This window comes from Rhinatrema bivittatum, chromosome 4 (genome assembly GCF_901001135.1).
Source record: "Rhinatrema bivittatum chromosome 4, aRhiBiv1.1, whole genome shotgun sequence".
Taxonomy (NCBI): Eukaryota; Metazoa; Chordata; class Amphibia; order Gymnophiona; family Rhinatrematidae; genus Rhinatrema; species Rhinatrema bivittatum.
This window is the reverse complement of record NC_042618.1, coordinates 475,428,608-475,454,797: the sequence shown is the minus strand read 5'-3', so window position 1 is coordinate 475,454,797 and position 26,190 is coordinate 475,428,608. Positions and strand designations below refer to the sequence as shown.

The window sequence follows — 26,190 nt, the reverse complement described above, 5'->3', positions numbered from 1 at the left end:
ATTAGGAAATCTAACATATGCCTCCATCAATGAAGATACACAATGCATTTCATGTATCTCTACTAAAGCCAGTGTTACTCTCTGAGTTCTCCAGGAAAGAACCAGAGCCTACCAGCTTGGACACAGAAGATGACATTGAATATGCCATAGACGACATCCTTGATGTACGTAAAAGAGGCAAGACATGGGAGTACCTCATGTCTTGGGAGAACTATGGCCCAGTGGAAAACTCCTGGGAACCACTGGCCAATATTACAGACAAGGAGATGGTATGTCAATTCCACCTGGCACACCCACGCAAGCCCAGACCACCTGGAAGAGGTCTTGGACGGGGCCCTTTGAAGGGGGGTACTGTTGTGTCCGTCGGTCGCAGATGGCTGCGACCACTCTGCCTTATCTCTTTTTCTCCCCTTTCACTCTCTTTGGACAAGATGGCTACCTCTGGTGCCAAGGGCCTCAGCGTTTCCAAACCAGCATGTGCGTCCCCATCCGCCATGCTCACTCCCGTGACCTCCTAGGGCGTGAGCGTGCACATCTCCTACACTCAAATACACGTCAAGGCGGGAACCTCGGGGGCGGTCCCACCACATGATGTCAGTACCTCCGGGTATATCTAGCCTCCGCCACCGCTACCACTTTGAGTTAGCAAAGACTTTGCTTTGCTACTCTGCTCTAAGCTGCACGCTTAGACGCCGCTTTCACGCTAAGGTTCTCGCTCCAGTAGAAGCTCTAGACACCCGCTCCTCGGGGGGGTCTCTCGCTTCCAACTTCCCTTCGGGGTTCCTCACTAACTAAGACAACCGCTCCTCGGGAGTCTTTCTCTCTATTCTTCTTTCAGGATATTGGACAATTGGGTACTCGCTCCTCGAGGGCCAATCCACCTTTATATCCTGCACCACGGACATTCGGTCCCATCATTCTACCACCAAGAAGATGCCTTCATTCTGTGAGTACCTCTACGATCCAGCGCTCCAACTCTACCCACCAGCCGTGGCATTACCCGCACTGCGGGCTCCCGCCTATCATGAACATCTGGATGAGACTACACTTCTGAGCCTGTTGAGCATACTGCACTTCGTGGATCAGTGCCTTACCTTCCTGCTTTCACCATCTATCCCCAGCAGTACAATAAAGGCTCTATCCATTCTGTGTCTGCTGTGTCAGCCTATTGCAGTGGTTCCCCACGGGGCTTCTCCCTGTGGGCGGAGTCATCTCCATTGCAACCAAGGGTCCACAATGCCTCAAACACAACAAGTTTCTCACAAACACCGTGTGTATCAGAGCTGGAGATGAGGCTCAGTAGAGGTTAAGCGCAGTGAGTTTCTCACAGACACCTTGTGTATTGGAGATGGGAATTAGTAGAGGTTAAGTGCTGCCAGTTTTTCACAGACACCACGTGTATCGGAGCTGTAGATAGGGTGCAGTAGAGGTTAAGTGCAGTGAGTTTTTCACATACACTGTGTGTCAGAGCTGGAGATGGGGCTCAGTAGAGTTTAAGCGCAGTGAGTTTCTCACAGACACCTTGTGTATTGGAGATGGGAATTAGTAGAGGTTAAGTGCTGCCAGTTTTTCACAGACACCACGTGTATCGGAGCTGTAGATAGGGTGCAGTACAGGTTAAGTGCAGTGAGTTTTTCACACACTCTGTGCATCAGAACTGGAGATGGGGGCTCAGTGTAGGTTAAGCTCAGTAGAGGTTAAGTGCAGCGAGTTTCTTACATTGTGTGCATCAGAGCTGGAGCTGGGGCTCAGTAGAGGTTAAGCGCAGTGAGGTTCTCACAGACCGTTGTCATGGGGCTTAGTAGAAATCAAGCATAGTCAGTTTCTCATAGACACAGTATGTATCAGAGCTGGAGATAGGGCTTAGTAGAAGTTAAGTGAAATGAGTTTGCTTAGATGCTGTGTATATCAGAGCTGGAGACTGGCCTCAGTAGAGGTTAAGCACAGTCAGTTTCTCATAGACACCTTGTGTATCAGAGGTGGAGATGGGGCTCAGTAGAGGTTACGCACAGTGATTTTCTCACAGACACTGTGTGTCAGAGCTGGAGATGGGGGCTCAGTAGAGGTTACGCGCTGTGAGTTTCTCACAGACACTGTGTGTCAGAGCTGGAGAGGGGGCTCAGTAGAGGTTACATGCAGTGAGTTTCTCACAGACACTGTGTGTCAGAGCTGGAGCTGGGGCTCAGTAGAGGTTAAATGCAGTGAGTTTCCCACAGACACCATATTGGACCTGGAGATGGGGCTCAGTAGAGGTTAAGCTCAGTGAGTTTCTCACAGATACTGTGTGTCAGCTGGAGCTGGGGCTCAGTAGAGGTTAAGCACAGTGAGTTTCTCACAGACACTGTGTGTCAGAGCTGGAGCTGGGGCTCAGTAGAGATTAAGTGCAGTGAGTTTCTCACAGACACAGTATGTGTCAGAGCTGGAGCTCAGTAGAGGTTAAGTGCAGTGAGTTTCTCACAGACACAGTATGTGTCAGAGCTGGAGATGGGGCTCAGTAGAAGTTAAGCACAGTTAACACCATGTATATCAGAGCTGGAGATGGGGCTTAATAGAGCTTAATTAAGCCCAGTGAGTTTCTCACAGACATAGTATGTGTCAGAGCTGGAGGTGGGGCTCAGTAGAGGTTAAGTGCAGTGAGTTTCTCACAGACACAGTATGTGTCAGAGCTGGAGGTGGGGCTCAGTAGACATTAAGCACAGTTAACACCATGTGTGTCAGCCCTGGAGGTGGGGCTCAGTAGATTTTAAGTGCAGTGAGTTTTTCTCAGACACATTATGTATCAGTGTTGGAGGTGGGGCTCAGTAGAGGTTAAGTGCAGTGAGTTTCTCAAAGACACTATGAGTATTGGAAGTGTGGATGGGGCTCAGTAAAGTTTAAGCACAGTGAGTTTCTCACAGACACCCCATGCGTCAGAGCTGCAATTGGGGCTCAGTAGAGTTTCAGTGCAGTGAGTGTCTTACAGACACTATATATCAGAACGAGAGATGGGATGTAGTAGAAGATAAGTACAGTGAGTTTCTTACAGACGCCGTGTGCATCACAGCTGGAGATGGGGGCTCAGTAGAGGTTAAGCGCAGTCAGTGTGCTCTGTTACCCTGTATATCAGAGCTGGAGATTATTTTTAAGAGATAGGTCCTATTCCTCAGCCCTTTAGGAAATGAGACTTCTGTTAAATATCAGGGAATATGATTTTCCTCCATAGTGGAATTATTGGTTTAGGCAGGTTAAAATTAGATATAGTGGCTCCGGTTTCCCGAAGGCTTTGTGGCTGTTCATTGCTGGGGAATCACTTTTGATAGGTGAGCACGGTGTGGAATGGATCAGTAGCTGCAGATTGTACAGAACCTGCATCTCGTGTGAAGACTAAACTCAGATTTCAGGAGGAACCCGGGAGTGGAAAGGCCGCTTCTGGGACACCTCTGTGGATCTTTGTGCTGTGCTGCTTGCTGAAATGCTTCTGGGAATAGGCTAGCGTTTTTCATAAAATAGCACTTTGCTTTTACAGGAAAGAAGGTCAGCACAGGTGGGTTTCTGTCCGTGCACCAAAGATGTGCAGATCGTCTGGAGGTTGTGGTATCACTTACTGGACTGTGAAAGACATTTTGCCTGGCCTTGCTTGTACGTCAGCCTTCAGTTTTCTCAGTGGCACAGGGTTCTGGGTTAAAGTCCACCAGATCTTTCACAAGCTGTTCAGCTGTGTCTCTCTCTGTCTGTCTCTGTGCAGGTTAAATCTGTATGAACTCATCAAGAAGAATAACTTCCAGGGTTTCAGCCTGGCACTGGTTCGCAGATTCACCTACTCGATACTGAAGTGTCTGCAGCTGCTGTACAGAGAGAGAATCATCCACTGCGACCTGAAGCCTGTGAGTGCCTGCGCTGCCCGGGGGGTGCTCTGCTGACTGCCGCACCGATGGCTGGATTGCATGACTATCCCGTTAGCTCCATTATTTCTTAGGTCAGTGCTTCTTACCGAGAATATAATGGACCTCTGCAGTCAGCGGGATGCCCACGCCCCTGCTCTAGGCCTTGTCCATGCAGACTCAATGGGTTGTAGTTTTGTGTTTGGAGTGGCAAGCGTGCCAGGTCCTGGGATCTCGTGACATCACTCACCCAGAACGAAGGGAGATGTTCGCACTTTGGTTGTGTGCATTAGAAAGGTGATTTATTTTTCACCAAGTCGCTGCTGTGCCATTAGCTGGGGGAACGTCCGTTGTGCATATTAAGAGTAATATCCAGGATCCGATGACACACAGATGCTGTCGTGATGCGATAATTATTTATTAATTTACAATGTTTCTAGTCTGCATCCTCCAAATTATTTTCAGTGTGGATTATATATTGAGCCCAATATTAAAACAGAAACTTAGCCGGATAAGTCGGATTATTTAGCTTAGGTGGAGCTGCTGAATATCCGGCTACAGGCAGCAGGCACCACTTAGCTGGGAAAGTGACTTTTTTTTTTTTTGCCCAGATAACTCAGGGGTGAAGAATGGGTGGGTTTGGGAGGATTTGAGTTAGGAGATAACTTATCTGGTTAACGCTGGTCAGGCCACAGGGATAAACTTTAAGTTAGCAGTGCTGCCGCGCTGCTGAATATTCCGGAAATGTGTATCCAGCTCACTGCTGTACCGCAAAGCGGCTGAATAGGGAGCCCATTATACACAGAATTAAAAGCACAAGAGATGCAGGGGAGAATTTAAAACAGCTTTACAAGCACAGCACGACAATTGCAGCAAATAAAATATATCCTAATAATTACCCACAAGCATCTGTGAAATATAAAGCTCTCACTTTTTTCAAATCTCTTTCCCCCCCTTAATTCAGCTGGGCAAAGAGTTGCACGCTGCGGGGCGCTCCCTTGTGGCTCGCTGCAGCCTGGAATTCCCGGGTCACCGGCCCCAGGGCAACTCACGCCCCGGGGTGCGTCAGGAATGGATTCCCTCAGAGTTAAGCCATCTTATGAATGAGAGCTGAGATTTTAAGCAGGGCTGAGGCAGCCACGGTAAATCACGTAACCCGGGAGGGTCTCTCCTGCTAGCGGCTGGCAGTGCGGTGCTGCGGCCTGGGTCTTGGTTAACGCCGCCTGCAAACTCTTCCGGTAATCCGAATGCCTGCCAGAGCAGCTGACAAACACCGCAGTGCCCGAAACAGACTCGGCCTGTAAAATGCTGTTTAATGTTTGCCTTAAAAGACAGCTCGGGGTCTGAAACGACAGCTACACGCTTTGCCTCTGACGCGAGAGACGGAGATGCCCCTTCACAAAACAGGGCAATCAGACCCTTCTTCGGAGGGTCCCTAGCAAAGTAATTTTCTACAAGTTCAGAATGAGCTTATTAGTCCATCATTTGTTAAAGTCTAAGACTGGGAAAGTGCCGTCTTTCTTGGAAGGAGCAGCCGCTGAATATCGCCAGCGTACAGAAAACGCACGGCTCCGAGTCACTGGGCAGAAATAGGCGATGTCATTCACCTGGGAATGGCACCGCAAGGTTTCTTTTCTCTGCGTTTCACACTTGACAGGACTGAAACACTGCTTGCCATTAATTCATTCTTAGACTTCCGTAGCAGTGTGGCCGGCTTCTGCTTTATTCGCTCTTCCTCTAGTTTTAAAGGCTCTTTCCCTGGCTCCCTGTGTCACAGACAGCAGGTAAAGACCAAACATGGAGCAGCCGGGCCTGCCCAGCCGAAATCCGTCCTCTCTTGCAAGATGTGCCAACGAAAGGCACCCTCGGGTCCCGCGCTCCTTCTCGCGACCCTCCCATCACATCCGTCCTAAGCATGGCCAAGCCCGCTGCTGGCTCCCCCACCGCTGCTTCCTACAGTTACCCCCACGCTTTTCTGAATCCTGTTGCCTCCTAGCGGTTGTTACTGGTGCTTGCTTTTTTTTTTTTTTGGAGCCCTGCTGCTTTGGGTGCGACCCTGGCTGTCTTCCTGCTCCACACGGGTCAGTCTGATGTCTGCACGGGGGCCCGGCCCTCCTCTGGATTCGCTGTGAGATAAGCAGATGACGGCAGAAAAGGTGTCCATCCTGCCCCCACCCGGCTGAGGCCACCGAGCCCCACCTCCCGCAGGATTCCCCCCCCCCCCCCCCCCATGCAGGACAGGGGGCTCTGCACGCCACCGTCTCGGGTAGATCCTCTCCTTTCCCCTGCCTGACCGGAAAGCTCTGCAATAGATAGCGTTGCCACGGCCCAAATATCCAGCCTGACAGGGGAAGGGGGGGGAGGGCCAGGCATAGGCGGTTAGAATTCCTGGGGTCTTTTCAGAAAGGAAGGAAGGGAGGGCTCTGAATGCAGTTTTGTTGATTTGTGTGGACAGGGATCCTTCCCAGGCCTTGCGCTGTGCTGCCCTCTTGTGGCGGTGGGTGTGCAGGCGCGGCTGTGGCGCAGGCTGGGTGCACCTTGCCTGAGTGACTTGCAAGGTTCAGGTAGGCATTTTTCATTTTCATTTTTATTAAAATCTATTGATCGCCAATCGCAAAAAGGTCTAGGCGATTCAGAGTAAAACATACACAAAATATGATTGAAACGTACAACATAGAAAAGTCGTACCATAAATTTCATAGAAACAGTGGGCCAGATTTGAGTACCTACGCGTGGGCGTAGATTTGTGCGCGCAACCCGGCGCGCACAAATCTACGCCCGATTTTATAACATGCGCGCGCAGCCGCGCGCGCATGTTATAAAATCCGGGGTTGGCGCGCACTTGTGCACGCCGAGCCCTAGGGGAGCCCCGATGGCTTTCCCCGTTCCCTCCGAGGCCGCTCCGAAATCAGAGCGGCCTCGGAGGGAACTTTCCTTCCGCCCCCCCCCCCCCCACCTTCCCCTCCCTTCCCCTACTTAACCCGCCCCTCTAGCCCTACCTAAATCACCCCCCCACCTTTATAAGTTGCGCGCGCCTCTGGGCAGGTGTAGGTTGCGCGCGCCGGCCAAGTGCCGGCGTGCGATCCCCCGGCACGGCCGCTGTGCTAGAGGCCTCGGTCCCGCCCCCGCCCTGCCCACTCCCCGCCCCTTTTTTCAAGCCCCGGGACGTACGCGCGTCTCGGGGCGTGCGCGCGTCGCCGGGCCTACGCAAAATAGGCTCGGCGCACGCGGGAGCGGGTTTAAAAGGCTTACGCGCGTATATTACGCGCGTAAGCCTTTTAAAATCCTCCCCAGTGCTTTTAAAGACGTTTGCCGATAGCTGATAACATTACTCACATTCGCCGCCACAAAAGTCTGTAATTAATCTTTTGAACAATAATCACAGACATCCTAACGGAGAAGCATTAAAGTTCAGTGCGCCTGAGGTTATTTTTAAGACAAATCAAAAGCAGGATGAAACAGAAATTCTTTCAAGGCAGGGACCGTTGTTGCGTGCTGTCTTTCACACATTTTCCCCTTCTGTCTGCTTCTTTCTGCAGGAGAACATTTTACTCTCTCAGAGGGGCCAAGTTGCACTGAAAGTTATCGACTTTGGATCCAGCTGCTATGAACACCAAAGAGGTCCGCAAGCTTTAAAAAAAACAAACCATAAAAACCAAAAAGGGTTAACACTGATGGCAGGCTCTTAGCTTTTATTAACTTGTTTAATTGTGTTGCTCCAAACTGGAAGGAGGCAGAGCAGCTCAGCTAGTGCTAGGTCAGCTGTCCAGGTCTGCAGCGTGTCACGGGAGTCCCTGATTCTCCTGCATCTAACCCTCTGGCCTAATCAGCAACTCTCCCGATAAACTGAGCTGCAAATCCGCAGCCGCCAGAGCCGAGAGAACTTGTCTTTCTGCTTTGTGGTGGATGACGAAGCGGCGTTAATCCACTCGGTGCCGGCTTTTCAGTTTCCTGCCGCTAGCGCTCTGCAGGGCTGGCCTGAGGGTCTGGTCCGGACGCCTCTTGACCTGCTCCCCCCTCCCCCAGCTCATCAGATTCTCTGAGCCTGATTTGGCGCCGTGTGAAAAGCTGAGGTGGCGGCGTGAAGCCGCAAGCTGTTGTGCGCTGAGACTCTTCGGCGAGGGGCTGCCCTCACCTTCTCCTCCTCTCCCGGAGGGGTAAGGGAAGGTTCCGTCCATTTTCCCCCTTCTGCCCCCCTGAAACAGCAGCAGGCTTTCGGAAGTTGAGCGAGGCATCTAGAAGATTTGGTGAAGCTTTTTTGGGGGGGTGGGTGGGAGGGATCTGCCTCATAGAGACGGATGGAGTAGTTGCCGGAGTACGCTAACATGTCTGCTTGCATTCTGTCACGCAGTGTACACGTATGTTCAGAGCCGCTTCTATCGGTCTCCGGAAGTGATTCTGGGGTACCCCTATGGCCTGGCTATCGACATGTGGAGCCTGGGTTGCATCATGGCAGAGCTTTACACAGGTTTCCCGCTGTTCCCCGGAGAGAATGAAGTGGAGCAGCTCGCCTGTATCATGGAGGTAGCGCAGTGTCTGCAAGCTCAGTTTTTTCACAAAGGGTTTTACCTCACTTCCTCTATGGACTGCTCCCGGTTTTCTCACGGGCACTGGAATTACAAGTCCACAGGTGATGTGAGGGTTTTGTAAAAAAAAAAAGAAAATCAACACAAGTGCAAGAAAAAGTTCTTTTTCTGGTCAAGATTTCAAGAAGAATTTTTGCTGACACTGATACAGATCGTTGTTGTTAAAATTATCCCCCCCCCCACTGAAGCAGCCGGACTGGCGAAACACGGCTCCGTGTTGGGGGACTTGCTGCACTTTTCAGTGTTTGAAGTAAAAGGAGTTGCCAAAATAAAAGTATTATTGTTCTTCTTGAAATCTTGACCAGAAAAAGAACTTTTTCTTGCACTTGTGTTGATTTTCTATATAAGCTGAGTGCAAGCGTTGCTCCAGTGAATTTTAAGGTTTTGTAAAAACCAGGACTGACTTGGCCCAGCCTTTGTCACATGGGATTATCTGATCAGCCTATGCTTCACTTATCCCGGATGAAATCTTCTCCTGCAGAGTCCGGGATTTATTATCATGGTTTCTTTCTTCTATAAGAAATGGATGCATGGGCTTCCAGCCTGCTATTTCCTTTGGTGGACGCTGACCACTATGGGAAGGTTCTCACAGGACAGCAGGATGGTAGTCCTTACACAAATAAAGAAAGAAAGAAAGAAAGAAAGAAAGAAATATGGGTGACATCATCAGGATGGAGCCCAATCACGGAACACTTTTGTCAAAGTTTCTAGAACTTTGACTGGCACCTACTGGGCATGCCCAGCATGACACCAACCCTGCGTCCAGCAGGGGTCCCCCTTCAGTCTCTTTTTTTCCGCGCAGCAGTAGCCACGCGGGTTAAGGAGCTCTCAAGATTCCCGACAGGAATTTTCCTCACGGAACTTCTTCAAAAATTTTCAAAAAATTCTACCCCATAGGGGTCCCCTATCGATATCAGTACTCTGCGGTCAAAAGGTAAACTTTACCCTTGTTTGCGGTCGATTCCCGTCAAGTTTTCCCTTCGGGGCCTACTGGCCATCGACCGCACCGTGGCTAAATTTTTGTCGAGGCCATGGCGTCGGGTTTTCGTTGGTGCCCAGTTTGTCCTTGGACAATATCCATCACAGACCCGCATAGAGTTTGTGTATTGTGCTTAGGGGCCAGCCATGATACCCTAACTTGCACCAAATGACGCCGAAGGGCCGTAAAGCCCGTTTAGAGAAGATGGAGTTTCTATTTCATTCAAAACCCCCGACTCCATCGAATGCTTTGACTTCGTCTGAGCTGGTGCCATTGACCTCTAATCAGCAGCAGGGCACCGCTGCTGCCCGACCAGCATTGACTACTCCAAAGGTGTCGACTTCCTCCTCATCGCCTCAGGAGAAGGACTGAGGAGAACATCATGAAAAACGTCGACATCAGCATCGGAAGGCTCAGTCCGCTGATCCAGGCAAGCCCTCGGTATCGACGTCAACAGAGCCACCGACAAAGAAATCCCGTCCAGAGAAGGCCCCATCCTCCTCTGTGACTGGGTCACCGAGGCATTCCCCACTTCATTGGTGCAGGGAACCGCGACTCCACTTTCACCGGTGGACCCTCCGGCTGTGCCAGTGCTGCCTCCTACTCCGGTGCTGGGGTTCCATGCCCCAGGCTTCCGTGAGGAATTGGATCGGATGATCCAAGAGGCCATCGGTAAAGCACTGCAGGGCTTCCAGCCTCCATCGACGCCGGTACCGGTGCCCGTGCAGGTCACCGATCCGATTCCCATGGCACTCGCACCGCTACTGGGAAGACTGGATGTGTTGATCGGTGCCCTTCCACTGCTGGATCCAAGAACACCGATATGTCATCTTCCTTCGACACCAATACCTTTGTCATCGGAAGACGAAGAAACACAGATACCCATACCGCCATCTGGAATTCTGCCACCGACTTATCCATCGATGTTGCCAGTCCCATCGGTGCCACCATCGATGCCGTTGGTGCCTCCATCGATGCCGTCAGTGCCTCCTCCAATGCCGTTGATGCCTAGGCCTGGTCCTTCGGGAATAATGCCTTTTCTCCCCTCAGAAGATCCTCAGGGAGCTGGTGATCAACCTTATGATCCGTGGACTGATGATTCTTCCCAAGATACAGATGATCTGCCTTCAGAGCCCTCTCCCCCTGAAGAGAGAAGGCGTTCTCCTCCAGAGGATCTGTCCTTTATTAACTTCATTAAAGAAATGTCTGAGACAATTCCATTTCAGCTTCAGACAGAAGAGGATTCAAGGCACAAGATGCTGGAAGTCCTCCAGTTTCTTGATGCTCCTAAGGAAATCATGTCTATTCCTATTCATGAAATCCTAATTGATCTTCTAAAGAGGAATTGGGAGCACCCAGGCTTGGTTCCGCCTGTTAACCGTAAGACATGCCACAACCAGCACCGAAACACTACTCATCAACCTAACGGCCAAAAATACATCCTCATCCTACTAGATCTATCTGCAGACTTCGAAACCGTCGACCACAAAATCCTAATTCAACAACTAACCGAAATAGGCATAACAGGAAATACACTAGCATGGTTTTCCTCCTTCCTTCGAAACAGATCATTCCAGGTAGCCATTAACAATTCCCTTTCAGAATCAATACCTCTTGAAACCGGAGTTCCACAGGGATCCACTCTATCTGCCACCCTGTTCAACATCTACATCCTACCGCTATGCCAATTGCTATCAAGTCTCGGCATCACCTATTACATGTACGCGGACGACATCCAACTTATCGTCCCTGTAACAAGCACAATAGAGAATGCCCTCAACCTTTCAGCCACATATCTTACCAACATAAAAAATACCTTAAATCAAATGAAACTCTGCCTGAACATAGACAAAACCGAATACATCCTACTCGAAAGAAAAAGCTCAACAACCCCCCCCCAACAACATAATTCTAGCCGACAACACAATGAACAAACTACGAGAAAACGTAAAAGACCTAGGTATATGGCTCGTCCCTGAACTGAACTTCAAGAAACACATAGCCTTGAAAGGCAAAGAAGGCTTCTATAAACTTGCAATACTCAAACGACTAAAACCACTCCTAAACCAACCAGAATTCAGAACAATACTACAATCACTAATTTTCTCATGCATCAACTACTGCAACTCACTACTCTTAGGACTTCCCAAAACAACCACACGTCCCCTCCAAATTCTTCAGAATGTCACAGCCAGAATTCTCTCCGGACACAAAAGATCAGAACACATCACCCCGTTACTAAAATATCTGCACTGGCTACCCATCGATAAATGTATTGAATATAAAATGCTCACAATAATCCACAAAACCATACATAAAAACGAACTCAACTGCATAAAGACACTATTCCAAAAGCACCATCCCCAACGAAATACGAGATCCGCAAACAAAGCCCTACTAGCAATTCCTCCAATCTCCTCAGCAAACCTCACAACAATTAGACATAGAGCAACTTCAATAGCAGGCCCAAACCTATGGAACTCACTCCCAGAAAACATAAGGCTACAAAATGACACAAAACTCTTCAAAAAACTACTCAAAGCTTGGCTTTTCCAACAAGCCTACAAAGACGGTATCGGATAAGTGGCCAGTACTGAACACGCTGACGGTATTAGAAAAGCAGTGATCAACCTTTTGCATTTATTTTGACTTATCCCATAAGAATACTATCTAATTGCACCACTACGATTTATTATTGTCTTCTGACACCCACTGATTAGAAAAGGCATCCACTGATTAGAAAAGCAATGACCAACCTTTTGCACTTGTTTTGTTTATCTCATAGGTATGCTATTTAAACACACTCACACGATTTGTAATTGTCTGCTTATATTTACATATATTAACCTACAAGATTTTAGACTTTAACTGCTACTACCAATGCCCCTCCTCTAATATATATTATAACCATTACCATTCCTTTACTATATCATCATTGTACCCTCTTATAACATTATTGTACGTTCCCTGCTAAATGTTTACTATTTTTCCTATATCTACTATATCCTATATTATCGCTAGATGTTTACTATATCTCCTATAGCATTATTGTACTTTCCTTGCTAAATGTTTGTAAACCGTTATGAAGGTCCCACTGATATGACGGTATAGAAAACCAAATAAACCATAAACTTATCTTGTACATTCGGCTCCTGGGTTTCAGAGATCACAACTGGATCATCACTCTGTGGTTGTGGAATCAGCCCAGAAAAAGGCTCAACGTTCCAAACCTCATTCCTCCATACCTCCTAGAAAGGAACAGAAATCCCTAGATGCTTTTGGCAGATGGGTTTTTCATGGCTCAATGCTTATATCTCGCATTGCTTCCTACCAGTTATATATGACCCTGTATAACAGAAACCTTTTTAAGAAGATCCAGGATTTCTCTGAATCTTTACCTGACCAATTCCATGATGAGCTTAATGCTCTGGCTCAAAAAGGCCTGGATGCGGGCAAGCATGAGGTCCGCGCTGCGTACGACATATTTGACACTGCCTCTAGGGTGTCCGCAGCGAGGATTAGTGCAAGAAGGTGGGCCTGGTTGAAATCCTCCGACCAGAGGTACAGGACAGGTTGGCTGATCTACCCTGTGCTGGTGATAATCTCTTCGGAGACAAGATCCAGGAGACTGTGGCGCAGCTAAAGGACCTCCATGAAATGCTGCGTCAACTTTCTTCAGTGCCTGCTGATTTCTCGTCCACCTCCAAGAGGACATTCAGGCAAGATTCTAAGCGGCCGACCTACAAACCAAGAAGGTACTATCCTCCGGCTTCCCTATCCTTTATTAGGGTTGACCTAAACACTATGCAGGCGAAAGCCTTCCTCCCTCAGGATCGGGCTTTCACCTTGGCCTCTCTGGCGCATCATTTACAGGCTCAAGTATCCTCAAATGCTCGTCACTTGGCATCCGCAGTGAATGTTACTCCGATGGCCCGCCTAGCCATAAGAGTAATGTAGTGGACCCTAAAATCCCAGTGGGTTCAAGCTTGTCAACCAATGTCCAGCATTGTTCACGTTACCACACAGCTCCGCCTGTCACTCACCTGGTGGATGCAGCATTCCAATCTTCTTCAAGGCCTTCCATTTCAGGCTCCAGAACCTCAAATTACCTAGACAACAGACGCCTCCAACCTAGGGTGGGTTGCTCATGTAGGCGACCTGCAGACTCAGGTAATCTGGTCTCCAGAGGAAGCCAAACATCAGATACATTTCCTGGAGCTTCAGACGATCAGATATGCCCTCAAGGTCTTTCAGGATTGCCTTTCAAACAAGGCCATCCTGATTCAAATCAACAATCAGGTGGCGATGTGGTACATCAACAAGCAAGGGGGAATGGGCTCCTACCTCCTGTATCAGGAAGCTGCACAGATATGGGCGTGGGCCCTTTCCCACTCGATGTACCTCACAGCCCCCTTCTTGCCGGGCGTGGACAATGTGTTAGCGAACAAGTTGAGTCGCACGTTTCATCCACATGAGTGGTCCCTCAACCCCATAGTAGCGGACACAATATTCCAACATTGGGGTTACCCTCACATAGACCTGTTTGCATCAATCCACAACCGCAAAGTAGAAAACTTCTGCTCTCTAATTCGGTGCCATCACTCGAAACCGAGGGACGCGTTCGCCCTCTCATGGGCCAGCAGTCTCCTCTATGCGCACCCTCCACTTCCACTCATATCGAAGACTCTCGTGAAGTTACAGAGGGACAAGGGCGTAATGATTCTGATAGCCCCTCACTGGCCATGCCAAGTATGATTCCCAATCCTCCAGGACCTGTCAGTACACCGGCACATTCCTCTGGGGAAGGATCCGCTTCTGATACCTGCACCACCCCAACCTCCAGGCGCTGTCTCTGACTGCCTGGATGTTGAAAGGTTAATACTCCAACCTCTTAACCTTTCAGAGACGGTATCCCAAGTCCTGGTAGCTTTACAAAAGCCTTCCACGAGAAGGTCTTATCATTCCAAATGGAAGAGGTTTACAATCTGGTGCACTTCTATGTCCTTAGACCCCTTCACTTATTCCACGGTGAAGTTTCTGGACTATCTCTGGCACCTGTCAGAGTCAGGCCTGAAAACTTCCTCCATCAGGGCGCATGTCAGTGCTGTAGCCACATTTCATAAAGGCATGGGGGATGTCGCTATTTCAACACAACCCTTAGTAACGCGCTTTATGAGAGGCTTGCTCCATTTAAAACCTCCATTGTGTCCTCCGGCCCCTGCTTGGGACCTTAACGTGGTTTTGGGGTGGCTCATGAAACCTCCGTTTGAGCCTCTCCACTCTTGTGATCTCCACTATCTCACCTGGAAAGTAGTTTTTCTTCTCGCTATCACCTCCGCTCGCAGGGTTAGTGAGTTGCAGGCTTTAGTTACCTTCCCGCCTTACACTAAAATTCTGCATGACAGGGTAGTGCTCCGCACTCATCCTAAGTTTTTACCAAAGGTAGTGTCGGAATTTCATATTAATCAATCTATTATCCTACCTAGCTTCTTTCCCAGGCCCCATTCAAACCCAAGAGAACAGGCTCTGCATTCCTTGGACTGCAAATGTGCCCTAGCCTTCTATCTAGACCGCAAGTTGGCCCACAGGAAATCCACTCAATTGTTTGTATCTTTTGATTCCATCAAATTGGGAAATCCTGTGGGAAAGCAGACCCTCTACTCCTGGTTAGCAGACTGCATTTCTTTTTGCTACCAGCAAGCAGGCATTCCGTTACAACACCGTGTAAAAGCTCACTCTATCAGGGCCATGGCGACGTCAGTAGCGCACCTCCGTTCGGTGCCGCTTGCTGATATTTGTAAGGCTGCGACCTGGAGTTCTCTCCATACCTTCGCAGCCCATTATTGCTTAGATAAGGCTGGCACACAGGATTCCATCTTTGGCCAGTCCATTCTACGCAACTTGTTTTCAGTTTAACTTCCCAACATCCTTCCACCGACCCGTTCAGGGTTCAGGATGTCCTCCTAACCAAATTTCCACCCCTGTTCTTGTGCCTGTTGCACGTCTTTGGGTGCATTTGGTGCTTTGCTCGGGCATCCTCAGCTCGGTACTCACCCATATGTGAGGACTACCATCCTGCTTGTCCTGTGAGAAAGCAGAGTTGCTTACCTGTAACAGGTGTTCTCCCAGGACAGCAGGATTTTAGTCCTCACGAAACCCGCCCGCCACCCCGCGGAGTTGGGTTCGCTTACGTTTTCTTATTTTATTTTTCGCACATACTTTTTACTATAATACGAGACTGAAGGGGGACCCCTGCTGGCTGCAGGGTCGGTGCCATGCTGGGCATGCCCAGTAGGTGCCAGTCAAAGTTCTAGAAACTTTGACAGAACTGTTCCGTGATTGGGCTCCATCCTGATGATGTCACCCATATGTGAGGACTTAACATCCTGCTGTCCTGGGAGAACACCTGTTACAGGTAAGCAACTCTGCTGTCCCAGAGGGCTCACGTGAAGCTTTCCAGAGCCGTGAGGCAGGCTGGGACACGGGGAAAGGCAATCCTGAGCAGTCGGATCCTGCAAGCGGGGCTTCATGGTCTGGGGTAATTTGCAGGTAATTGCTTTGTGGCGATGACCAGTGTTTGTAAACGGATGTAACGTAAGTGGTCCTACGCTTTGGCTGCCTGCATCAGAACAGGAAAAGAGGGTGGACTAACTCATCTTACTGTTTCCTTAAGGTGCTGGGCCTTCCACCGTCTAACTTTATCCAGGCAGCCTCCAGGAAAAGGACCTTCTTTGGTAAGGATCGCGCCTGTGGCTCCTCCCCTTCCTGCTCTCGGTACTGAGAGGATTTGCTGACTGTGCGGCCGTCCACGGGACAGGCATCCGGAGGCCCTGCACGCTCTGGCGCTCTGCATTACGCTCCTAGTTCTCCTACTGGCATTTTAAAATTTAAAATGAAGAGAGCAAACCTTTTTTTTTTCCTTTGGTTTTCAAATAAGGTGTTGCAGAGCTGCTCTGGGGGCATCAGAGGCCCAGGGCTGCAGACCAGTCACCTTCCAGATGTTTAGGGCAGATGTGCATTGGTTATTTCGAGACTTCACCCTGCCTCAGGAGCCCCAGTTCACCCTTGAAGACGGTTTTCAGCAGTGACCCTAAGTTTGCCCTCCCATTGTGATTTGTGTGAGACGCAATAAGCCCACTCCCCCGCAACCCCCCCACCAATCTGATGTGTTAGTGAGGGCCGTTCATGCGTCCGGTGACTGCCGTTAACCAGAGGTGGGCGTTTTGGGTGCCGCCACCGTGGCTTCGCTGGCTTGAAAGCGGCGACCTCAGACTCCTCCAGTGCCGGGTGCTGAGGGGGCACGGGCCAGCGTGACGCCTGGTCACCAGCACGCTTCCCCACTACTCCCCCCCCCCCCCAGCGCCCCTCGGGCCTCAGAATTTCTCCCACCTGTCCCCGGGCTCTCGTCTGCCGCGCTCTCCCGCGTTCCAGGCTGGGTGGCGGGTTTCCTGCTGGCCCTGGAGAGAGACTTTGCGCGGGTCACGGGGAAGCCGGGAAGCCGGGGGCTCACGCTGCCTCTTCTGTTTCACAGATTCCAAAGGTTATCCCAGGAACATTACCAACAGCAGGGGAAAGAAGAGGAGGCCGAATACGAAAGACTTAGCCTTGGTGCTGAAAACCAGCGACGCCGCCTTCCTGGACTTCCTGAAAGGGTGCTTGATGTAAGCAGCTCACCCTGCCCTCGCTTGCCCTCCAGGCTCCCCTCGCAGACCCCCGCCGGCAGGAGTCAGCGTCCTCCGCACTTAATGTTCCTTATACGCATCTCCTGCAAGGGGATGAAGGCCCAGGCGTAGAGAGGAGAGAGATGGAGGTGGGGGGCTGGACGGGAAGGGGGGTGTAGCAGTAATCTGTCGTCCTCAGGAGCGGCGGGCGGATCTGGTTTTCAGCATATTCACCGCGACCCTGGCTTACGGCGGATGTAGGTCCCTTGGTTATCCTGAAAACCAGACCTGGGTAAGGCACTTCGCGTCCAGTCCCTGGAAGCCTTGTTTGTGACGCTGGAAAGCACTGAATGCGTCAATGCCGTGAGCAGTGAGTGGATATCTTCCATGTGCAGTCTGAACACCTGGCCACATGCTTTCCAGGGGCTCTTCCAGGCTGCCTGGCGACTTGTGGCTGCTCCATATTCCTGCTGCCTCCTGTAGGACACAAGTAACCCCTGGCCCCCGGGTGTTTTGGCTTTGTAAAGAAATTTAATGGAGCTGTGGTAGGGACAGGAAAGGGGTCCGGACCCGAACGGCACCAGCACTCACAGGCCTATGACCTGATGGCCTTCCAGCAGCCACAGAATATCAGCGGGCTACATTTATACTGAAGGGTTAAATAACTTTATTATCAGTCAGCTTCTTTATCACTTGGCGGAAAAATAGTCCAAGTGATTTGTGATTCATAAGTTTACTTAAAATGTGCCTCCTCCTTGCTATAAATGTTTTAAGTTTTGCAATACATAGGAGGCCCAGCTTCTTTAAATGTAAAAAAATGTCAGAAGAAAGGCCAGCTTTTGTTTGTGCTGCTGATCGAGCCGTGCTTTCAGTTTGGGGAGCCCTGCCCCCTTCCTGAAGGCTCGTGGAGCTTCTCTTCCCCCATCACTGGCTTCAGTCTCTCTCTTTTCCATGTGACTGTGGCACGAATGCACAACGGGGATTGCTTTCCGGCTCCTTGCACCGGGAGCAGATGGGACCCAGTGGGCCGCATGACTCCCGACGAGGCCATGCAGCACGGCTGGATCCAGGATGCCAGGACGCAGAAGCTACGGCAGAAGGTTAATCCTGTAAGGAGGCTAAGCGAGGTATCGGTCGTCAACACAGACAAGGGCAAAGACGCTGCACATACTATAATTAGGACAGGTAAGGCGCCAGCTCGCGCTTTTCACTGCTCAGTAAATGTAATGTAGCCTAGTTTTGGAAAGGAATTTTGACTTCTCTGCCTTTGGAAGGGCGTTGGAACAGAGCCTGGTGTGTTCAGATATTTGGGCAACAGCACAAAGAAGTAGCGGAGTAAACAGCACACTCACATGGAGGAAATCACAACAGAAAATACAGTACAATATACTGGACAATAACAATATGATAACCAGACAATTATTGACTTTACATTCGCACACTGGAAAGTGTGCAAGGCATTCAATGTGTGGTATACAATGTTGTGAATGCGACCGGGCCCCCGACACGGCCGTGTTTCGCTTCCAGCTGCGCCAGGGGGACCAGATATTATCAAAATGTCTACGTATTTCGTAAGATAGATGATTTTAACTGTTGGAGAACCCGCTGGGATCAGCTTACGAGGTAACTGAAGAAGGACATGGATTGTTGGGGGTTGGCTCATAACTCAGAGCTGAAAGTGCTGGAGGCATCGCGCTAAGGTGCATGACCCTCTTGAACCTTTGATTTCTTTACTTGGAGGCCGGATCGGCCCAGTTTTCAGGAAATTGGAAATACAGTATACACCTCTTTGCCCGTTTGACATCGGATGATGTAAAACAAGAGAGGAAAAAGGTCTGCATACCCCGATTTTTGCGCTAAACTATTACCCCTACAATCATCCCGATATCTGCGGCTTCATTGACTTTTCGGAGTCTAGCACCAGCTTCAGCCGCGATGCCTCCAGCACGTTGAGCTCATGAGCCAACAACCCCAACAATCCATGTCCTTCTTCAGTTACCTCGTAAGCTGATCCCAGCGGGTTCTCCAACAGTTAAAATCATCTATCTTACAAAATACGTAGACATTTTGATAATATCTGGTCCCCCTGGCGCAGCTGGAAGCGAAACACGGCCGTGTCGGGGGCCCGGTCACATTTACAACATTGTATACCACACATTGAATGCCTTGCACACTTTCCAGTGTGCGAATGTAAAGTAAATAATTGTCTGGTTATCATATTGTTATTGTCCAGTATATTGTATGCCACACATTTTTTTGTTGTGGTGTTCAGATATTTGCCAGAGTTGCTGTGTTGCTTGTTTGTTTTTTGTCATGTTTAGTCTGGAGACAAATCTTTGTTTCTGCTCCACGTATGCTAGTGATGATCAATCCCGCGACGTGACTTTGTTTGCAAGAGGGCACTGCTGGATCAGTGCGTCCTTACAAAGTCTGCCTTCCAGGCTCATAGGCCAGCCTTTCCCAGCGATCCTGCTCTCAGTCCTCCTTCCGTCGCACAGTGCCCTTGCCTGTTCTAGGAGCTTACCCTTATAATTCACAAATCTCCATTAGTGAGCCTTCCTCTGCGGTCTTCCAGTCCCACAGCTACTGATAACTATTCTGCTGCTCTATTGCACGGTGCTTAGGAACCTGAGCCCAATCCTGAAAAATCAACAAAAATGGCTATCTGTAGGATAACACCTGAAACTCTGATACCCTCCGAGCTGAACAGATAGTGACAAGGAAGATCATTTTCAAGGTAAGCAGTCTTAAGAAAATACTCTATAGAGGAGGCTGTGATTCTGCCAAGAAGGACAAGATCAAATTCAGATCCCAGAATGGAAACGGAATATGGAGCAGAAGCCTAATGCTTAACGCTTCTCAAAAATCATGAGACATCTGGATGAGAAGACAGAAGTCTACTTTGAACCCAATTTCTATAACAAGAGAGAGCCGCCATCTGGACTTTCAAGACTATTAAGACTATTAAGAGCCAAACCTTAGAAAGGCCCTCCTACAGAAAATCCAGAATCAGGGAATCCGACGCATGTTCCTGCACACACTGGCGTCCAGATAACCAATCCTCGAAACTCTCCATATATGCACATAAGACAAGGAAGTGGAGACTTTCCTGGCCTTCAAGAGTGTAGCCACCACTGCAAAGAATAACTTTTCTTTACCAAACATGTCCTTTCAAGGGCCAAACTAAATGACAATCAATCCGAATCCTTGTACAACACAGGATCCTGACCAAGCAATTCTCTGTGAGACAGGAGCTGAAGAGGGTCATTGCATAGAAGCCAACAGAGATCTGTGTACCATGGATGCCGGGATCAGTCTGAAGCCAAAAGAAGGAACAGCCTTGGATGAAATGCAATCCTCTGAAGCACTCTGCCTATCATGAGCCAAGGAGAAAACACGTATAACATCTCCTGTCTCAGCCACTCCTGCACCAGAGCATCAATTCTAGATGACTGAAAAACTTGCACACCTTCGCATTTGTGCTTGTCACCATCAGATCCATGCATGACAGACCCCACTTGGTGACAATAAGATTGAAGGCCTTTGGTGACAGTCATCATTCGTCCGGATCTGGTACATGGCATCTGAGGAAATCCATTGCATGTTTTTTTTCCATGCCTGCTATGTGAGACACTAATAAGGCTTGCAAATTCCATTCCACCCATGGAAGAAGCAAGTCCATTTTCAGTGAAACTTGAGGACTTTGGGTTAGTCCTTAATGATTTGTATATGCCACCACCATGACATTGTTGGACATCTCCCTGACCCCCTGACCTTCTAAATGAGGTGTGAAGTCAATGAAAGATAGCCAAATTGTCCTGGCCTCCAGGCAGTTGATGGGATCAGCTTGCCTCTTTGGGTGTCCATGGTCCCTGAGTCACCAGCTCCTAACAGTGCACTCCCCAACCCGACAGGCTCGTGTCTGTCATCATTATGATTCAGATGAAAATACCAGTTCCACTCCCTTGTCCAAGTGTTTGTGGTCCAATCGCCATTGCAAGTTCTGTCTGGTTGACTCTGGCAGCAGCAACCTCACCAAGGAGTCCTGGAACAAGGGACTGAACTGGGAAAGCAAGGACCTCTGAAGAGGACACATATGAGCTTTTTTGAATGGCACCATGTCCAACGCTACAACAGATTAGGGAGCAAAGTGCTGCACTTCATACATTAGACAGAAAGAGGAAGTGCAGTAATTTTATAATGAGTCCCAGTTATAACTTTGATGTTGAAATATTTTAAATTTTTAATGACGGCAACTCCATTGCTTCACAGAGACAGGATATTTTAAACAGGGTCCCCCGACACGGACCCGTGTTTCGCCACACGCGGCTGCATCGGGAGGGACGTAATTTTACAGCGGAATTCTTCAACTTCAGCAGAGTACATTTATACGTGCCTTGCAAAGTTGTTACTGGGACTCATTATAAAATTACTGCACTTCCTCACCATGTCCAACGCTGCCATCATTGATCCAAGAGTCTGAAGATAGAACCATACAGTCGGATTCTTGACCGTCTTTAATTTCCTAACCTGATTCTATAATTTCTGGATCCATTGCTTCTTGAGATGCCCACAACCCACCTTCATGTCAGACTAGGCCCCCAGGTAAACAAGGCTTTGAAATGGCTGAAGATTGCTCTTGGGAAAACTGCCAATCCAACCCAAGTGCTGCAGGAAGTGGATCACCCACTGGGAAGACATTATGCTTTCCTGGTATGGCTTTGCCATTGTCAACCAATCACCCAGATAAGAGTGCACTAGAATACTTTCCTTGCGCAGTGTCGCAGCCACTACCACCTTCACCTTCGAGAAGGTTCTCGGGGCCATGTCTAACCCAAAAGGACGGAGCTTGAAACTGAAAGTGTTGTCCTAACACCGTGAAACAAAGGGAGTCGGCTGGACCATTAGATGATCAAGGGGTTAAAGGGGTACTTAAGGAAGATAAGGCCATCGCAAAAAGGCTAAATTAATTCTTTGGTGTTTACTGAGGAGGATTTTGTGGAAATATCCATTCCAGAGACTGTTTTCAAGGGTGAAGATTCAGATGAACTGAATCACGGTAAACCTGGAAGATGTATTAGACCAGATTGACAAACTGAAGAGTAGCAAATCAACTAGATTGGATGGTATATATCCCAAGGCTCTGAAAGAGCTAAAAATATGAAATGTCAGACCTTTTACAAGTAATTTGTAACCTATCATTAAAATCATCCACTGTACCTGAAGACTGGAGGGTGGCCAATGTAATCTCAATATTTAATAAGAGCTCCAGAGGTGATCCGGGAAACTATAGACAAGTAAGCCTGACTTCAGTGCCAGGAAAAATCATGGAAACCGTTATAAAGAATAAAATCACAGAACATATAGTTAGACATAATCTAATAGCATGGATTTACCCAAGGGAAGTTGTCCCACACAAATCTGCTACATGTTTTTGAAGGGGTTAATAAGCATGTGGATGAAGGTGAACCGGTGGATGTAGTGTATTTGGATTTTCAGAAGGCGTTTGACAAAGTCCCTCATGAGAGGCTTCTAAGAAAACTAAAAAGTCATGGGATAGAAGGAGATGTCCTTTTATGGATTGCACACTAGTTAAAAGACAGGAAACAGAGAGTAGGATTAAATGGTCTGTTTTCACAGTGGAAAAAGGTAAACAGTGGAGTGCCTCAGGGATCTGTACTTGGACTGGTGCTTTTTAATATATTTATAAATGATCTGGAAAGGAATACGATGAGTGAGGTGATCAAATTTGCGGATGATACAAAATTATTCAGAGTAGTTAAATCACAAGCGGATTGTGATACATTACAGGAGGACCTTGTGAGACTGAAAGATTGGGCATCCAAATTGTAGATGAAATTTAATGTGGACAAGTGCAAGATGTTGCATATAGGGAAAAATAACCCTTGCTGTAGTTACACGATGTTAGGTTCCATATTAGGAGCTACCACCCGGAAAAAGATCTAGGCGTCATAGTGGATAATACTTTAAAATCGTCGGCTCAGTGTGCTGCAGCAGTCAAAAAAGCAAACAGAATGTTATGAATTATTAGGAAGGGAATGGTTAATAAAACTGAGGATGTCATAATGCCTCTGTATCGCTCCATGGTGAGACCTCACCTTGAATACTGTGTACAATTCTGGTTGCCACATTTCAAAAAAGACATACTTGCACTGGAGAAATACAGAGAAGGGCAATTAAATAATAAAAGGGCAAGGAAAGGCTCCTGTATGAGGAAAGGCTAAAGAGGTTAGGGCTGTTCAGCTTGGAGAAGAGATAGCTGAGGGGGGATATGATTGAGGTCTACAAAATAATGAAAGGACTTGAATGGGTAAATGTGAATCAGTTATTTACTTTTTTAGCTAATAGAAAGACTAGGGAGCACTTCATGAACTTAGCAAGTAGCACATTTAAAACAAATTGTAGAAAATTCTTTTTCACTCCATGCACAATTAAGCTCTGGAATTCATTGCTTGAGGATGTGGTTAAGGCAGTTGGTGTAGCTATTAATAACGAATAGCCACTGCTTGTTACCAGCATTAGCATCTTGGGATCTATTTAATGTTTGGGTATTTGCCAGGTACTTGTGACTTGGATTGGCCACTATTAGAAACAGAATACTGTACTTGATTTACCCTTGGTCTGACCCAGTATGGCATTTTCTTATGTTCTTATATTTCCGGATTGGAATGTGCAGATAAGCTTCTGTCAGGTCTAAGGAGGAATTTGCCTTTCTGAACCGCCAAAATGACCAATCTCAAGTTTTCCATTCTGAAGTTCTACCTTTAGGTCATCATTGACGCCATTCATGTCCAGAATAGGATGAAAGAACCCTTCTTTCTTTGGGACCACAAAGAAGATGGAGTATCGACTTTGGCCTTTCTGCCATCTGGGCACCAGAACGACCACTTTCAAGTCAAGAAGGCACTGTAGAGTGGACTCTACTGCCTCCCTTTTTCAGACGGAATGATAAGGGGAAACTATAATAGTGTCAGAAACAGGATGAGTGAATTCCAGGGCTTAACCATGTTTAATAATCTCAAGGACCCACTATCCATTGTAATTTGGGCCCACCTCTGATACAAAAGATATAGACAGCCGCTTATCTCTGCCACCAGTGATAGGGTCCACAAGCACTCAATGCGCCACTCTAGAGGCACCAGAACCTGTCAATCATCCTTACTCCCTTCTTAGAAGAAAGGACTGGACCCTGGAATAAATTCTCTACCTCTGTTGCATTTGGCCCTGCCAAAACTTTCTGGAGTCTGGAAAATGACTACGAAAAGAAGAACCGTGAGAAGAACCCTATGACCTGTCCCCAGGGAGCCTTGGCACCCTCAAATCTCCTCAAGCCTTGGCCATCTTTTCCAGCATCTCTCCAAACAATAGCTGATACTAAAGGGCAACTTAGTCAAACTGGACTTAGCATCCAGAGGAGCCTCTGATCTGCCACAATGGAGGCTACTCCCTTGGCGATGGAGCAGTCCAAATTGTATCTGGCATCCGCTAAAAATGCAGTCCCCGGCTCCAAGGGCAGGAATTCTTCCCCTAATTCTGCTCGTGCATTTTGCGCCAGCCATAAACCAAACCGAGCCACAATACAACAGCATGCAGAAATGAGAAAAGCCATGCTCATCACCTCAAAGGTCTGCTTAAGCATCGCCTTGACCTTTCATTCCTGGCATTTACCCTCAACAGGAATATTGATTCTCATAGTCACCAAGTACACCAAGACATCCATCTGGGGAAAATGAAACTTATCAGTGGATACATTTTGGCCAGAGAGTGTCCTCCTTTAAAATTAGCTCCCAGGACCCTCCATTCCAAAATCAATCAAATCTTTCACCACCTGGTGCAGTGGAAAGAAGTGCGATGACATTCTTAAATTGACTGTAATAGGGTCCTCCATATTTGCTACAGACGTCTCCCCCTTGCCCTCCACAATCTGTAATGTGCGCAAAGACAGAGAAATCAGGGACATCAATTCATCCCCATGAAACAGATGCCACATAGACATGTGGTCCTCACTATCCGGGGGGACCTCTCCTTCCAAATCCTCATTGCCACTGTCCGTTTGGAACTTCAGAAACCCATCTAGGGAATCCAACTAAGACAGGCCATCCTTTGGCACTATCTTCTTCATAGCTGCTCTGGCTCACTTCCTCTCTTGAGAGTTTGAAGGAGCAGGTGGGAGAGGGGGAGCTCGTGCAACCTGCCTAGCACTGAGCCCCCTGTAGAACGCTTGCAAGCCTTTAAAAAAAACTCCAGCCAGGGCCACAAGACCATGTCCAACATATAGACGCAATCACTGTCGAACAGGTAAGTGGGCCCAAGGCTTCCTGTCCTAGTTGGTCTTCTGGGCTGAAAAGAGGATCACCATCTTAATCAGAGTCCCATGGCTGCAAGATGGCCACCAGAGCCTCCAGAGAAGCAAGGGAATCATCTCTGATTTCCCTTTCCAATGGAGCTGTTGACCTGCCCCCTCCCTCCCCCCCCCCCCAGCAAGCATGAATTTGTGGGCAGGCATCTCCCCCTGGGCCAATGAGCACAACCTGGATCCACTGCCAGCTTGCACCATGTGGAGGAGACAAGCTGAGCAAAGTGTGGATCTTCTCCTGTGCTGCCCAGCTGGCACCATTTTAACTGTTTCCCACGGCGCTGGAAAAATAAACTCAGTCCTCCAGCTGAAGCCAAAAATTGATCCACCACCAATTCCAGGCCCTCAAGCCTGCCACCGCTGAAACATGGCCTCCCTGCCATTCTGACTGCTCGATTACTCTTTCTGGGGGGGAGGGTTGTCCTTTATTAATACCAGCTTAAGAAGACAGGTCCTCAATCTAACCACTGCAAAAAGAGAGGGGCATCAGAGGTACACCACCAGAAAGAGGGAATAGCTAGGGAGGGGGAGAGAGGAAGGAAGAAGAGAAATTTCTGCCTTACCTTTCTGGAAGTCCCCCTGGCCCAAGCTTGCTCACCAGAGGGAGGGAACACTCGACTGTTACCTCTGGAGATACTCTCACCTCAGTCAGTAATAAGAGCTACATGCCCTGCTCAACTGAGGGAAGGAGAACTAGTCTGTCCTCTCAGGAGCTCTGTGGGTCTGT

At 48.5% G+C, this 26,190-nt stretch overlaps 1 protein-coding gene across 5 annotated transcripts in view; it reads left to right on the top strand.

The window, feature by feature from the left end:
• The window catches only part of DYRK4 (dual specificity tyrosine phosphorylation regulated kinase 4), a 246,022-nt gene that overhangs the window by 215,980 nt on the left and 3,852 nt on the right, over positions 1-26,190 (top strand). For all 5 annotated transcript variants that reach the window (XM_029597284.1, XM_029597287.1, XM_029597285.1 and 2 more), the window contains 6 exons: positions 3,725-3,863; positions 7,400-7,481; positions 8,212-8,384; positions 16,099-16,159; positions 16,957-17,086; positions 18,099-18,271. In XM_029597284.1, coding sequence (XP_029453144.1) covers positions 3,725-3,863; positions 7,400-7,481; positions 8,212-8,384; positions 16,099-16,159; positions 16,957-17,086; positions 18,099-18,271 — 758 coding nt within the window. The remainder of the gene's footprint in view (positions 1-3,724; positions 3,864-7,399; positions 7,482-8,211; positions 8,385-16,098; positions 16,160-16,956; positions 17,087-18,098; positions 18,272-26,190) is intronic.